The sequence below is a fragment of the Chionomys nivalis genome, chromosome 6 (genome assembly GCF_950005125.1).
Source record: "Chionomys nivalis chromosome 6, mChiNiv1.1, whole genome shotgun sequence".
Classification (NCBI taxonomy): Eukaryota; Metazoa; Chordata; class Mammalia; order Rodentia; family Cricetidae; genus Chionomys; species Chionomys nivalis.
The window spans coordinates 77,163,277-77,178,549 of record NC_080091.1 but is presented as its reverse complement, the minus strand read 5'-3'; the positions used below and the strand labels follow the sequence as shown (position 1 = coordinate 77,178,549).

The 15,273-nt window shown below is 41.9% G+C and overlaps 1 protein-coding gene across 4 annotated transcripts in view; it reads right to left on the bottom strand.

The window, feature by feature from the left end:
• Cep135 (centrosomal protein 135) overlaps positions 1 to 15,273 on the bottom strand; it is a 60,510-nt gene that overhangs the window by 18,855 nt on the left and 26,382 nt on the right. For 3 of the 4 annotated variants that reach the window (XM_057772719.1, XM_057772718.1, XM_057772721.1), the window contains exons 12-18: positions 12,335 to 12,487; positions 11,070 to 11,222; positions 7,075 to 7,152; positions 3,295 to 3,446; positions 766 to 881; positions 538 to 692; positions 86 to 141 (exon numbers count right to left, since the gene is read on the bottom strand). In XM_057772719.1, the coding sequence (XP_057628702.1) occupies positions 86 to 141; positions 538 to 692; positions 766 to 881; positions 3,295 to 3,446; positions 7,075 to 7,152; positions 11,070 to 11,222; positions 12,335 to 12,487 (863 nt within the window). The remainder of the gene's footprint in view (positions 1 to 85; positions 142 to 537; positions 693 to 765; positions 882 to 3,294; positions 3,447 to 7,074; positions 7,153 to 11,069; positions 11,223 to 12,334; positions 12,488 to 15,273) is intronic. The other variant, XM_057772722.1, reaches the window with a different exon arrangement.

The window sequence follows — 15,273 nt, the reverse complement described above, 5'->3', positions numbered from 1 at the left end:
AGTCTCCTCTCGCCACTGCTAACTCAGTCAGACCTCACTCACTGAGAATTTCTCAAACACAGACCGCCCTTCATTGACTACTTACTTCAAAGATGTTTCATACTCTGCGACTGTGACCTTCACCTGGGCAATAGCTTTCTCCTGAAGAAATTACAGAAACATAATGGATTCTAAATCATTCACACACAATCATTCTTAGCTAAATTTGCATAACCTACTACATTTAGATAGTAAGTAGCTAAATATACAGTTCAATTATATAAACCATACATAAACGCAAGCTCTAAGTAAAAATAGTTCTATATCCATGTGTATGTCACATCTTGGTATGTATCTACCCGTCTACAAACTGCAGCGGTTTCTTCAAAGTGTGCTTTAATGAGATAAAAATCACATTCTCGGAATTGATAAATCCTATCTTAAAGATTCCTATTACTAGGCTAGAAGGAAATTTAGACTTGTCAAAGACAGCATGGGTCTCAGGAATTGCCCGTGGGCTCCCGCTGAGACGCCAGGGAACATGCGGCGGATACATACTTTGCTGGTGAGGCTCTCTTGCAGGCTGGCGATCTTCTCTGTCTTCTCATCCACAGTCTCCTGGAGAAAGTCCTTCTCTTTGTCAATCACGCCAATGGTCTTCTTCAAGGCGTGAGCTTCTTCGCTCTGCGATGTCATCTTACAGCTTAGTTTTTCTACACAGAGAGAAGAATGTTTGTTAGACAGAGGCAATTAAGCTTAGCAAAAACAAAATTTCAGAAGGCTCACCTAGTTTTTCCTCCAGAACTTTAACTTCTTCTTGGGCTGATTCAAGTTCACCTCTTTTTATGGAAAGTCGGTGCTGACAATCATCAAGTGACCGTTGCAGCTGTTCATTTACCATCCTAAATTGGTGGACAAAACAAACGGCATTCTTTATCTCTCATAAAAATAGCCTTGTTAGCCGGGCGATGGTGGCGTACACCTTTAATCCCAGCACTCGGGAGGCAGAGGCAGGCGGATCTCTGTGAGTTCGAGACCAGCCTGGTCTACAGAGCTAGTTCCAGGACAGGCTCCAAAGCCACAGAGAAACCCTGTCTTGAAAAAACAAAAAAAAATAAAAATAAAAATAAAAAAAAATAGTTTTGTTATGTGAATGGTCTTAAAATATTTTGATTTATTTAAGTTTCTTTTATTTTTTATTATAAAGCTCTTCCAGTATATCAGTGGCATTCTATTATACAATATTATTCTTGCTGTCTACCATTCTTATCCAAAATGGTACCATCTTCTTAAAAATAATATGGTATAAAAATGAAATTAATTGTATATTCTCTTCTAGAAGTTTCTCAGCAGTTTTAAAGTTCTCCTCAGTTTCCTAACATCAACCCCCTTTTCTTCAAAATGTATTTCCAATAGTGGAGGCAAAGAGAAAGTCCTGTCTTTATAACATGGCTGGACACTCCAGACTCTCCATAAGTCTTCAACATGTTGACCATGAAAGCTTGCAATTTTGCTTCTTTTGATTCTGAGGGGCAGACGGCTGTAGGTACGTTGAGAAGGTAGGCATTTTTACAGTGAAATAGGATAAGACTAAAGGCTGGTTTCAGGGAACAGGGGAAGGAATCGTGGGAGCTGAGGAGGTCCCTGGTGAAGACTGTCTCAAGACTCTATTACTAGTTGGAAATACCAGTTCCTTCAGAAGGAGCATCTCGGGAGCTGTAACAGAAGTCTTGGTTCTCAGTCACAGGTTTCCAAATGCTTCTAGTGGGAAAGCACTGACCCAGCCTGGACCATTCTCACCTCAGGTGGTTTGCTGCGAATAGCTTCCTTTTGGGTTTCCTTTAAGGACAAGACACTGAAGAAGATCCTAATGACAGCTTGAGTTAGAGGTGCCTAGTGAGGAAGAGGTCTGGTTCCCAAGACAATGAGTAAAATGGGACATCTCGATAGAAATAAACAAATTTTTGCTTTTCCATATGAAGTTTAGTACTGTTCTTTCAAGATCTGTGAAGAATTTTGCTGGGAGGTAGGTTTGGAAATTCAATGGCCTATTATATTAAACTATTGGTGAGCTTTCTTGGAGGCTTTCCTATGTGCCCAAGGTGCCAGCCCATTAGGAAGGCTGTGAATAGCATCACATGGTATAGCAGGAAAGGAAGAGGGGTCCCAACAGGAGAGTAGGAGAAAGCGGAAGTGCAGTGTGAAGAAGGAAAAGGAAAGCCAAGGCCGTCGACTGACCCACAGAAGACCAAGGACAGACCTACTGACTTCTCTAGCTTTTTGTCTTTCTGAATTATAGGTGAAATTCTTGAATTTGTTCTTTATTTCACCAACTCAGTTTTCTACAGTAGCCAATCTCTTTAACTCAATAATGCTCACTAACCTTCTTGGGTGACGTTAATCAGTCTTTTAAAACCAGCATCACTACTCTCCCTTCTGATTGCAGCTACTGCTTCATTACTGGGTTGCAGAGATAGGAATTCTGTTGATGTTTGAGAATCTCTTCCTAATTTTTATGGTAAATATAATTAAGAGGGAGAGATTCCCCCTGACCCTTTCTGCTAACCTCCAGTTGCCTTCTGCTTTGTTTGTTTGCTATGACAGTTTTATAGGGGGGGCTAACACTATTAGCTTTTATCTCTTTAAGTTTTATGTGCTTGAAACTGACAAATGGCTAACTAATAACCCAGTAATCCAATGCATACATTATGGATTACTGTACTGCTATTTTATTCCCATATCCATCACCTTTGATTTTATAAAAGAAACATTTCTTAAGTTTGCCTTTTCCCTTCAAGTCCATACTGTCTCAGTCCTGACCTATGACCTCTGTTGCTTATCACCCATCTCTAATACTCCAAATCCATGCTCTCCTAGCCTTTGGCTACATTTTCGTTTTCTAAATCAGAATGGTTTTAAAAAGGACATGAAACATTCTGAATTTCTATTATTTTAAAAGAGGAAAAGAAAAGGAGGAAAAGGTCCACAAGGTAGAAGGCCTAAGAGCCCAGCAGTCCTTCCCTGCAGAGCACAGTGTCTTGAATATTTACTAAGGTACCAACAACTGACGATCATGTCATCTTGTGAAAGTCGCAAAACTACAGATACCCAGATCTATCCAGACTCACTCAAGTAAACCAGGTAACCCCAGACCTCCCTCTATCCTCTTCAAAAGCTCCAGGAAGACAGTACCATGAGGCCAATTTGGGAAAGCACTGTTTAAAGACACAGAGCTGAATGTCATGGTGATGAACCTTGCATAACCAGACGAAGCATGTCCCAGAGGAGAAGTAACGAAATCTTTAACAGACTTACCTAAGAGAGTTCATCTCTGTTTTCTGATGAGATGAGTCACCAGTCACGTGGCTAAGCTTTTGAGCTTGGAGTTTTGATTTGGTCTCCAATGACTCTACTGTTTCTTTCATTATTAACATTTTAGATTGCAATTCATATTTTTCATGTTCAAGCTATAATTTAAATTTAAAACATTAATAAGCATATATATGGTAATATCTTATTTTTCACAGCTATACTTTAATATTATTTCTGGAAGACAATTATGGAAATATGTTAGGTTTTTAACACACTGAACATCATCTGTACTCTTAAGACCAAGATGTCAGGATCCGTGCATCCTCTGCCTTTCTTTCCTCACTATCACTACAACAACAGAAACACACAGCACACATGACACAGGAAGGGAGACGATAAGCAGGATGAAAAATCAGAGGAACTTCCTAAAGCACAAACAAAACCCTCAAAACCCTCCATGGTTCATTTCTAGCTTTTGGAACCAAGAGACACCTCCCCGTCAAAAAGTAACCCTCAAACCTGCAATAAGCAGACAGGAATTACACAAAAATGTGAGTTGAAAAGAATGTAACTACAAAATGGTCGAGATTTATATGAGAAACAAAGTGAAAGTTTCCCTTTACTGCCTAAAAAGAGACCTGACAATGTAGACTGCCATGCTTCTCTGGGTAGGAGCATAATACTTTAAATGTGTTAAAATTTCATCAAGTTATAAATTCAATGAAATGCCAATGAAAGCAATTCAACTAGAAATTGATGGTACCTTACACTTTAATTCTTTTAGAAGAAAGGACAAACTGGGAATGAAAGAATAGAAATAAATTTACCATAAGAGATACTAAAATAAACAATAAAGCTATGGCAACTAAAACTGGACTTTGTGTATAAATGGACAAGAAAACACACCCATTTCCCCCATATAAGAGCATGTAGAATATGAAATCATAAAACAAAAAGAATATCTCTTATGTGGTTAAAATTCATCTGACCCTCCATGAGCAGGCTGTAGTCATATTCTTTTCCTGAATACAAAATCACAATCCTGAATCTTCTTTCTTATTTTCTGTTTGAGTTTTTGTTTGTTTGTTTGTTTATTTTAAAGATGGGATCTTGCTATGTTCCACAGACTATCCTGAACTCCTATGCTCAAATGATCCCCCTGCCTCAGCCTCCCACAGGGCTCAATCTGCAGGCATGCACCACAGCACCAAGCATCCCGTTTCTCTTCCGTGGCATTCCTTCCTAAGCCATGCACCACGTAGTTTCACCTGTTTTCTGAACTTTACACGAGTAGAATCACACTCTAGGCTTTCAGCAACTTACTGTGTTGGTACAACACGCATGGTAGCAGCCATACGTGCTGAGGTTAGTAACGTTCATCCTATTTCTGCTCAACAGCACTCCACTGTATGATTTACAATCACGAACTTGTTCAAATAAATACTTCCGGCTTTATGGGGCCTGTCGTCTGTCACTGCCACTCCAGTGAAGCACGGTAGCAGATGCAGACAATACAGAGACACAGCAAATTACCTGCTCACTAGCTTCACTAAAACCCAGTTGACAGAGCAGTTAATGCGTCTAGTCTAGGAACCACAGTTTGCTGACCTTCCATATAGAGCAACTATCTAGGAATGAGCTGCTGCTGCCTTGGAAGCCTGCAGCTGCTATTCATGCCTGCTGTGCTTTAAACACGAAATGCTCACTACAAACTCGGGTGTTGAAGGCTTGGTCCCCAGCTGGCGGCACTTTTTGGGGAGGTGTGGGAACTTCAGGAAAAGGGACCTCTTAGAAGTAAGGAGGTTGCTGAGGTGTGGCCTGAGGATGATGCACCATGTTCCCTGCCTCCCACCTTCACGGCTCTCTGCTGTCAGGTGTAGCAGTGCTAGTCTAGCAGACCCTCTCCACCACCACTGGCTTCAGAGCCAAGCAATGGAAGCAGCCATGGGCTGAGCCCCTGAAACCAGAAGCCCAGATAATCCTTTCCTTACATTGCCTTGCTCACAGGAAGGAAAGGCTGACAAACACAGAAAACAGGCAAAAGAGAAGTGGGCTGTTGTGATTCCCTAAGCATGGAGTTCAGAAGCCTTTGGAACTAGCTTACAGAAGGGACTTGGAAGAGTTCAGAGAAGTGAGCTACCGAAAACCAAGACTGTTATAATGCAGAGCCAGTTAGGCAACTCTGCTGGGAGAAGACCAGAATGCTGACAGGAACGTAGACAGCTAAGGGCAGGGCTCATAGTTTCAGATGGAAACAAGAACTCAGGAGGAAAGAACTAGAAGCCATGTGTGTTACAATGTAAGTTCTGTGCATCCCTGTGACTTGTGACAATGTCATAAATGTCGAGATACTAATTAACCTGGAGGAGAAAACTTCAGGCAGTGGTGTACTCATGTGACTTGGTTATGTCTGGCAGTGGTAAGCCAGGTTAACAGCAAATGCCAGAGCAGAGAAGTTGAAAGACCGCAGCCTGGGCCAGAAAATAAATAAGAGTAAAGTGGGGCCAGCAAAGGGATGGCTGTTGAAGAAAGCAGCCACACCAAAAATCAGCCACAGCCTTTGTAATGGGATAAGAAACCCTGAGAGCTGGGCTGGTCCATGCTCATCCTGGCTCACAAATATAACCCCTGTGAGAGACTAGGCTTTGAGGAAGGAACAGGGGTGCTTCCCTCTTCATACCCTGGCAAGTATTTCTCAGTGGCTGCTGCAGCCATGGTCCAAGTAGGCCTGGCTACTGCTCAAACTGGAGGCAGACACTGTGAACCTCATGCTTCAGCCTCAAGTAGCTAGCTGTAAATAATCTTAAAATGATTGCTGGATGTGGTCTATTTGAGGCAGGAGCCAATTTCTCATTCTTAATATATGTAGCCATTCATTTAGGAAAGAACCACTAAATCATACTCTTTACTCACTGATCTGTTTCTGTACATGTTAGGTTCCGTTTATTCAGGTTTGTTATATTTGATTTAGTCAGATAAGGATAATAAAGATTAGTCCTTATCTTAATTATAATGGCCCTAAAAACCCAGTATCAATGTTCCTTAAACTTCTATGTTACTTTTGGCTCTTTGTTTCCATATGAATTCTGGAATTTCAGAGGACCCAACTGTAGAAAATACATACTACCTAGTTAGTCTAGAACGGCTGCATCTGTACTGATCATACAGTTTTCCCCATCATTATTTCCTAAACAGCACAGCATTACAACTATTTACATTGTATAAGGTATTAGATAGTTAAGCTCTATAAGAAATATAAATGTGATTTAAAGATATGGGAGAATGTATAGATTATATGCAGTATTAAGTTGTTTTATACAACAAACTTGAGAATCTTCAGATTTGAGTATCTGAGATGTCCTGGAAGCAATCTCCTGCAGATACTGAGGGCTAATTATCAAGAAAATTAACAGTGAGCTTCACTTTTTAGTCTGATTATTGGGGTTTATAAGATCAAACCACAATAATCACAGCTAGCCACTACACATGCCTGCAATATTCAAGTACTCTTAAGTGTGACAAGCATGTTGTTCATCTAGTACACTTTCACAGAAACCCCAAGAAACAGAAGTGTTAGTCCTAAGACATAAATGAAAAACACCGGAAGACAGAAATCAAGAAACTGGTCTAGACAGGAAGCCAGATTTGAACCAAGTAACGAGTCTCAGAGCACACACTCTTCCTCACTGCATATCAGTTTACAAAGACATACAGTACACTAAAAGCATCAGTGGCCCAGTCATCCATCTAATATAATATTCCCCAAATCCTTTGGTAAATTACCTGGTGATTCATATATGTCAAATGTTCAATAGTCTTCTCTAATTCTGATTTTCCAAAAACATTCATTTCTTGGATATTCTGAAAAAGAATTGCATAGAGAATGTTCATCTGTATCAAATAATCACAAAAGTAAGTAATGCAAGTTTTCAGAGCTATGTCTCCTATTGCACAGACTCTATAAATGTTTTAGAAAGGTCAGGCATTTTACAAAAGCATTCTTTCAGGTAGAAAACATTATGTTTCCAACTTTCATGTGTCACACAGAGAAGAAAATAGCGTGGACTCATTTAAAAAGACTTAGCTGGATGGATCCTTGTTAACACAGGCATCATACAGGGAGAGCACAATAAGCCACAGGGTAGGAATGCGCCCTCACAAGAGGAGATGTACATTCCCCACCAACACCCACTTATTTTTTTTATTTTAAACAGGGCCACTGATAGAACCAAGAATTTCACGCTAGATTAGAGCTCAGAGATAAGAAAAACAGGACTCAGAAGAAAATACATGACAAGGAAGATATAGGCAATGGAATAAGATTAGTTTAAGAACTGGCTGGTATAGATGGTTTGTTTTCTGGTTATATTATATCACACAAGTCCCAGCTGCTGCCAAGTCAAGGGCACAGAATGTCATGGTCACTGAGTTTTTCTAGTGGAGACGTTTACTCGTATTCATGCTATTCATTAGAAAGCTGGATTCCATACGATTGTACATCTAGTTAAAGGGATCACGGCTGTGTTAATTAAATAATTTAAACAGTGCTGATATGTGTTCTATATCAAGCACCAAGCAAGGTGTTAGGGCACAGCCACGAGGAAAGTCTCTGACATCATAGATTATATGCAGTCTTGTAAGAAAGACAGACCTAAACCAAGAAACTAAAATAAAGCCATGAGGGCAGGACGCCAAGCGTTCAAGGTGATACTAAGTTCTAAAGCAAGTTTAAGTCAGACTGCGCTACATGAGTCCTTGTCTCAAAATAAATTGAATCCTGTTAGAAAGTGCTCTGCAGGTTGCTAAAGGAAGACGGACATCAAGAGGCACACGGAGTCCTAGACCTTGCATATGGCAACACTCACCTGTCAGGTAACTGTACCACTGGTGCAGCAGTGGCAGGGCTGTCACAGGGTACCCCTTTCTCATCAGACTCAAAGCCTGCTCCACAGAGGGAACTACATGGCTACTGAGTCTGCTGTTGTAAATGGCCATGCTGTCAAAGTGCCTCCAAATGCTTGCGCTCACACCTACACACCTGGGCTGCTCTCTCGACCTTCTTTGCAGGGGGGCCACAGCCAATGGAGAGATGCAGAATTGCCCAAGTGTTGAGAATAAGAGGCTTACACCGGACATGGATATCAACTCCCTCTCCAACCGAGGCTAAGGGAATGTCAGAGAAGGGGAGCCAGGAAGGGTGTGAGAGCTGCAAGCGGGGGAAGGGTGCTATGAAGTGCTGTCCTCCAGACACGGCATGGCCACCACACTCCCGCACTCACAGCTGCTGGATTATGTGCACAAGGCACACACAAAACCAAGCCAGTCAACACTGTTGCACAGGTGGAGTAGATGATCTCTAGGCCACATCCTTCACTGAGGAGCTGCTGGCAGTTGATAGTCTGAAGAGGGAGAATCATTCTTTTGTAAGGATACGATTGTTGATAAAATTCCTATGCCCCAGTGGATGGCCCGAAACCACACATATAGGCAGCAATGACTCCAGTTATTAAAAAAAAAAAAAAAAAAGGAAGGAAAGGAGGGAAGAAAGGAAATTGAAACATGAGGGGAGTTGGGAGGGGCTAAGAAGAATAAATATGATCATACTTCATTTATATACATGCATGAAATTCTCAAGCATAAGGGAAAAGAAACATAAACAGTTTTTTTACTAGGCAAGGAGCTTCATTTTCATATGTCAAAAGGCATCTAGAGCCTCGTGCTCACTGCCTGAAGCTTAACCTGGAGCTAGAGGATAAGTACAGACAGAGAAGGCATCTGAAGAGGTGGAAGACTCTCTCAGTCCACTGCAGGAGACTCATGACAAGAAAAGGCCCCTTAAGCCAAGAGTCTGGAGAAAAAGGAGTAGGAAATAGCAAAAATGAGTGTCGGGGGAAAGATGACAGGCCTCAACATAGGCAAGGGTGATCGCTAATGATCTTTTAACAGGTAATTAACTTTACTAGAAGTAACATGGCCAAACTTACATCTTTGAAAGGTGGGTCAGAGCACAAGGGCAACACTGAAGAATGCCTGTGAGCACAGCCACAACAGGATGGGGGCAGAAGACAAAGAAGGGACAACTGAAAGGAAGGGAAGGAGGATGCAAGAAGACTGTGAACACAGACGGGGGGGGGGGGGGGGGCTAGGCAAGTTATTTAAATTCATTCAAATCCAGGGCTCTCGTCTGTACACAGGAACCATCAGAAAGGCTTTCGTGAAGATTACTGTGATGGCTCCTGTTTAAAAAGCACTGGGGACAGTTAGTTGTTTAGGAGGCAGCACCGATGGCCCTGGCTGACAGCTGTCACTCAGAGCTTTCAAGGAGAGCTTACGGTTGCTGGAGAGCAGAGTCAGGAGACAGGAGGCAGGAAACACTCCAGAAGGCTGGAGGAATCAGACAAGTAGAGCTGTTTTTAAGAGAAAGTTCTCTTGGAAATTCACAAAAGCCGGCCTCCTACAACCCAGAAGGGTCTGCTAATCAGAATGCAGCCTTTCTGAGCTGTTAGCACTAATACCGTGTTTTTAAAAGTCTATTTTTACATTTCTGGTCATTACAACAGATACGGAAAAGGGTAAGTGCGTAGCTGTGCTAAAGGGTGCCATATTGCACCAGAAGCTTTCTCTCTGGTAATTTTAACTGACTCTTTTTTTTTTTTTCTAGAAGGCAGCATTCCAAAAGACTCCCATTAAAAACATTCTTACACTGCCTTTGGGTATAAAACTTTAACTAAGATTTGTAGCATAAAGACTATGCTTAAAGTGTTTATTTTTTGTTCCTAAGTAGTTACTTTCAAAGCATTTATTTCATAATATTAAGTGGAAGCATCCATGGCTTCTACAATAAGAACACTCAGAACATGCCGCGTGGACTGTTATGTATCACCACACTTATTCAGGAGCAATTATAAGACTCGTAATCCACCCAAGAGGAATAAAAACTGCACACAAACACTCTACGAGCATTGCCCATGGACGAACCTTAAGGATAGCATGCTGAGAAACACCAAACATTAAAACACATGTGGACTGGGGTAGCTCAGTGGTGGAGTGATTCTCTTGTACATGCTAGACCCTGGGTTCAATGCCCAGCATCACAACATGAAAAAACAATCACGTTTAATGATTCAGTTCATATGAAATGTTCAGAAAAGGCAAACGCACGGAGGCAGAAAGCGAATTAGTAGTGCCTACAGCAGAGAAGGCCTGAGGCAAACTGAAGCTATTATAATGGACACAAGATTCCTTTCTGTGGTAATGAGTTTTTCTAAGATTAATTATGCTCGAAGTTATAAAAAACAGGAAGAAAAGGGATAGCAAAAGCCACTGAACTGTCCCTTTCATTAAATGGGTAAACTGTCTGCTAGGTGAAAAATAACCATTGTCATTAAGTAAAGAAGAAAAGACTATCAACCTACAACAATCCCAAATTCAGAGTGTGGCATATTGCTTCTGCAAGGACTGGTGGCAAATGCCTTGGGTCCTGGAGCTTAATGTGCCCACTCTGACTTCCCAACTCTGCTACCATGGAAAGCAGCTATGGACAACACTTAATCAGTGCTGGAATACTCTAGCTATGGGGCCACACACGAACAAGGTGTCTTAGTTTGGGCTGCTGCTAAGCTGGCTCCACCTCGACGGATATACTAAGTAGTAACTTCCCAGGAAAGTGCAGTCATCGGGGTGGCAGTTGGGCAAGGGTATAATAAGGCATGCTACTTCACTTTCTCCCCCAGTACTCAATCAATTCCTTTCCAAAGGATATAAGCTGAATTACTGACCTTCAACTTCTCTCGCAGAGCTTCCTTTTCTGCTGTGATTCTTCTTAAGTCAGATAACGCACGCTCTTTCTCCTTCTCCATACAACTAACAAGACTGTTGGGGACTGTCACATTAGTAGAATCCTGTCTCAGGGCACACAACTCTTCCTTAGCCTTCAAGCAGTAAGAGACAGAAAAGTACTTTAGATATATTCCATTATTTTAAAAAGGGCTTGGGATAGGAATATATTAAATACATGCTTCTTTCCCTTTCTTCCCAAATCCCAATAAAATAAAAGTAAAAGGATTAAAATTAAACACTAAAGTCCCAAAGGCAAGAAGAGTGAGAGAAGCTGCAGCCACACAACACTGGAAACTAGAAGCAGACGAAGAGAGAAGAATTAACTAGGTAGACTCCAGAAGACTGAGAGCTAAGTCTACTGTGGGGAGCTCTGGAGTGGATCCATGTAGTGAACGCACTGCCAAGTCCTAGAAAAGCTCACAAAAGTGAATGTGTCTCTTTTCACTTCCATGTCTTCCCCTCCTGTCAAAACAGTGAGGGATTTCATGAGAGGTATGGACAAACCAGCTACAAACTCCAGGATTTGTTCAGTCAGCTCCCTGTCTGCCAGCTCAGGCTCTGTAGCAGGGCCAGGCTGTGGCAGTGCTGGCCCCCCAGAGCAGATTTTCCCCAAGAGCATACAACACCATCTCTCACTGCCCGGTTAGCCTGGGCTAACAGGCTCTGGAGACCCATCTGTCTTGACTCCTCAAGTGTTAACATTACAGATGAGAGCCAGCATGCCTGGATTTGAGTTGTTAGGGATCTGACCCAGGGCCTCAGGCTTGTGTGGCAGGCACTCTGATGACAGAGCCATCGTCATCTTCTCAGAATTAGAGGCTAACTTAAGAGCCAGCATTTCAAACAGGGGCTGCATATCCAGTTTATCCCTAGGACTCAGATATGTGGTAGCGTGTCTAAAGCTCACGACAGTTTTGACACAGAGTCAGCTAAGGTCTCTTCAGTTAATTTTAGAACAAACAGACCATCTCTAACTGACCTGACACACTGATAAACTAGAAAGAGGGAAAACGAACATGAAAAACGAAGAGAAATTTCTGTTTTGAGAAGAAGACGACAGTCCAAACTACTACCACTTATCATCTTAATTGGGAAGGAAAATCCTGAGTCCCATGTGTCAGGAAAACATGCAGGATACAAAGGGGCTCCGTTATAGCTAACTGATTTGAAATGACCTGTGCAAAAATTAGGACCCACTCCTTACTTCGTTATACAAGACACTGAGTTTGTCCCTTTCTGCTGTGAGCAGCTTCACATTGCACTGAATATCCTCCATGTATTTTTCAAATCTCTCTAGCATGCGCTGGAGCTCATCTCTTTCTCTTGAGATCAGATGAATGTCTGAATTGTGATCGCCCTGAAACAATTACACAGATCCACATTATCATTTGTTATAATTACAACCGCGCGGCTGTCACAGAGACGCTGGTGACAAGGCTGGCTGCAGCAGTCTCACAGACAGAAGAACAGAAGTTCTTTCAATGTAATTAAAGGATAAATCCCGTGAGCGCAGATGAAAGCACTGGCAGGAATGGTGCAAACTCCCTGGCTTTGGGTTCTCAGGAAGGTGCGCGGCTGCCAATAACACCACCTGTGCAGATCTCATCAGAGGCTTCCACAGGTGCTCCCTGAGCTGCTCTAGTGCACACCAGTGGCACCTAACTATAACCTCTAGACCAGGAGATCAGCAGCACCTAGAAGCTTGGTGTGCACATCAAGTGGAGGGCCCATGCTGGGCTCCTTGGGAGGAGAGCATAGGACATTTTGTCAGGTCTTCCAGTCATTCTGATGCATGCTAAGAGCTCAGAGTCACTTGTTTATAACTCTCCCAAGAAAGAGTCCAGGGAGGTATGTGTGTCCTGTCTTCTGTGAATGACCATTACAGCTGGCATCTCAGGTAAAATAGCCCCAACTGTCGTCCCAGCTTCATACCCACATGAGGTCCATCTGTGCAATGGTACAAGTCAGTATCTATTGAGATGTGAACCGACTAACCAAAATTTCTTCCAACAATCCATTGATTTCCAACATTTCTAAAAATATATCTGCTATCATAGCATAATTCAAAAATCATGACTGCCATGAGGATGGTAAATTTACAGCATGTCAATGACCTAAATATAGAAACCCAGATAAACTGCTATAGTAATGTGGCAGCTGAAATGATAAGAGCCCCTATAGGCTCATGTTTGAATACTTAGTTCTAAGTTGCTAGAACTGTGTAGAAAGGATTGGGAGGTGTGGCTTTGATGAAAGAGGTGTCACTAGGGGCAGGATTTAGGATTGGGAGACGTGGCTTGATGGAAGAAGTGTCACTGGGGGCAGGATTTGAAGCTTCAAAAGATTCCCTTTCCCAGTATGCTTTCTGCTTCCTGCCTGTGGATCCAAATGTGAACTCTCAGCTGTTCCTGCCACTCCCTTGTTCCACTTTCATGACGTGGATCCCTCTGAAGCCATAAGGCTAATTTACACTTTCGTTTACAAGTTGCCTGGGTCACAGCAAGAGTAAATAATACAACTGGACAGATATCCACTGAGCATAGACAACACCCGTGAAGACTCAATACGTGGTGGAAACATGCGAGGCAGCTTCCACATAGGAACAAGCACAACTAAAGTGTGATGGACATAGCTGGATATCGCGGTTGCATTAAAGGACAAACCTGTTTTACACAGCAGCTGAAAAACATAGAGGAAAGCCTGTGACCTAACATCTTACAGAATGTAGTCTGCACACCCTGGAAACGGAGTGCAATGAATAAAGACCCACAACTGTTTTCATTACTGACTTAAATGTCACTTTCTACAAGGACTCCTTCCAGATTCTCCACATAACTCAGATGTATGTTCTGAATTGTTCTGGACAGTCTTCATTAACACTTAATATAAACGAGATAGCCAGGCGATGGTGGCGCACGCCTTTAATCCCAGCACTCGGGAGGCAGAGGCAGGCGGATCTCTGTGAGTTCGAGACCAGCCTGGTCTACAGAGCTAGTTCCAGGACAGGCTCCAAAGCCACAGAGAAACCCTGTCTCGAAAAACCAAAAAAAAAAAAAAAAAAAAAAAAAAAAAAAAAAAAAAAAAAAATATATATATATATATATATATATATATATATATATATATATATATATATAAATGAGACAGTAAAGTTACTTAGCAGCCAGGGATGTAGCTCAATGGCAGATATACCTCTAAATTTACATACTGTAAAGGGGTATGATGTAAAGTTTTACATTAATGTACTTACTAGATTGAATTTCTGTCAGAGACACAGGGCTCCTGTTCCTGTCATTTTGTGTTCAGTACCTGGTATGACACCTGGCTTTACTGCTTGAGGAAGAATGCTAAACTTTTCTGCAAATGTATCTTGTGTGTAATATTTACATTAGTATTATGCAACGTATGTTAACACCCTTTCTCCACTCTATTATTCTCAACACATTAATAAGCAACAAGCACAGTGCTGAAGATACAATATCAAGAATCCCTTTTCTTCTTACTTTGAGACAGGGTCTCACTATATAACCTTAGCTGCCCCGGAACTTGCTTTGTACCCAGGCTGGCCTTGAATTTATACGAACCCTCTTGCCTCTCCCACAGCACTGAGATTGCAGATGTAAGTCACCACAAGGAGGGTGTGTGTGTGTTTCAGACACAGTCATTTTTTTTACCTGAACTGTTCTGTTGACTTTTCTCAGAATCATCATTTGAGATCAGTGTCTTTGTCAACTAACATAAAATATATTTCTGATACTGATTTATTTAGGAACTATCATCATTATCTCTACAGTCCATGCCTCATTCATCGAAGACATTATAGACCTACTGAGCTTAATCATATAGATCAGAGCCACTTTAAACCAGCAAGTAATAGAGAAACAAACTGTTTCCTAGTTGGGAACTAGATACTATGCTAGAAGACCCGTATGTCGATGACCTCATTCAATCTTTCTAAACAGATGGGAGTTATTTTTCTGTATCTGCACACAAGGAATCAGGGCTGCATGAAGTCAGCTTCTCCAAGGTCCATCATCAGCTGGCACAAGAGCTGAAACTTGCATCAGGCTTCCAGCTCCAAAGCCTTCCTTGGGCTGTCCTCAGACTCATATTGGGAGCCACAGTGAGTGTAAGGTTAAAAGG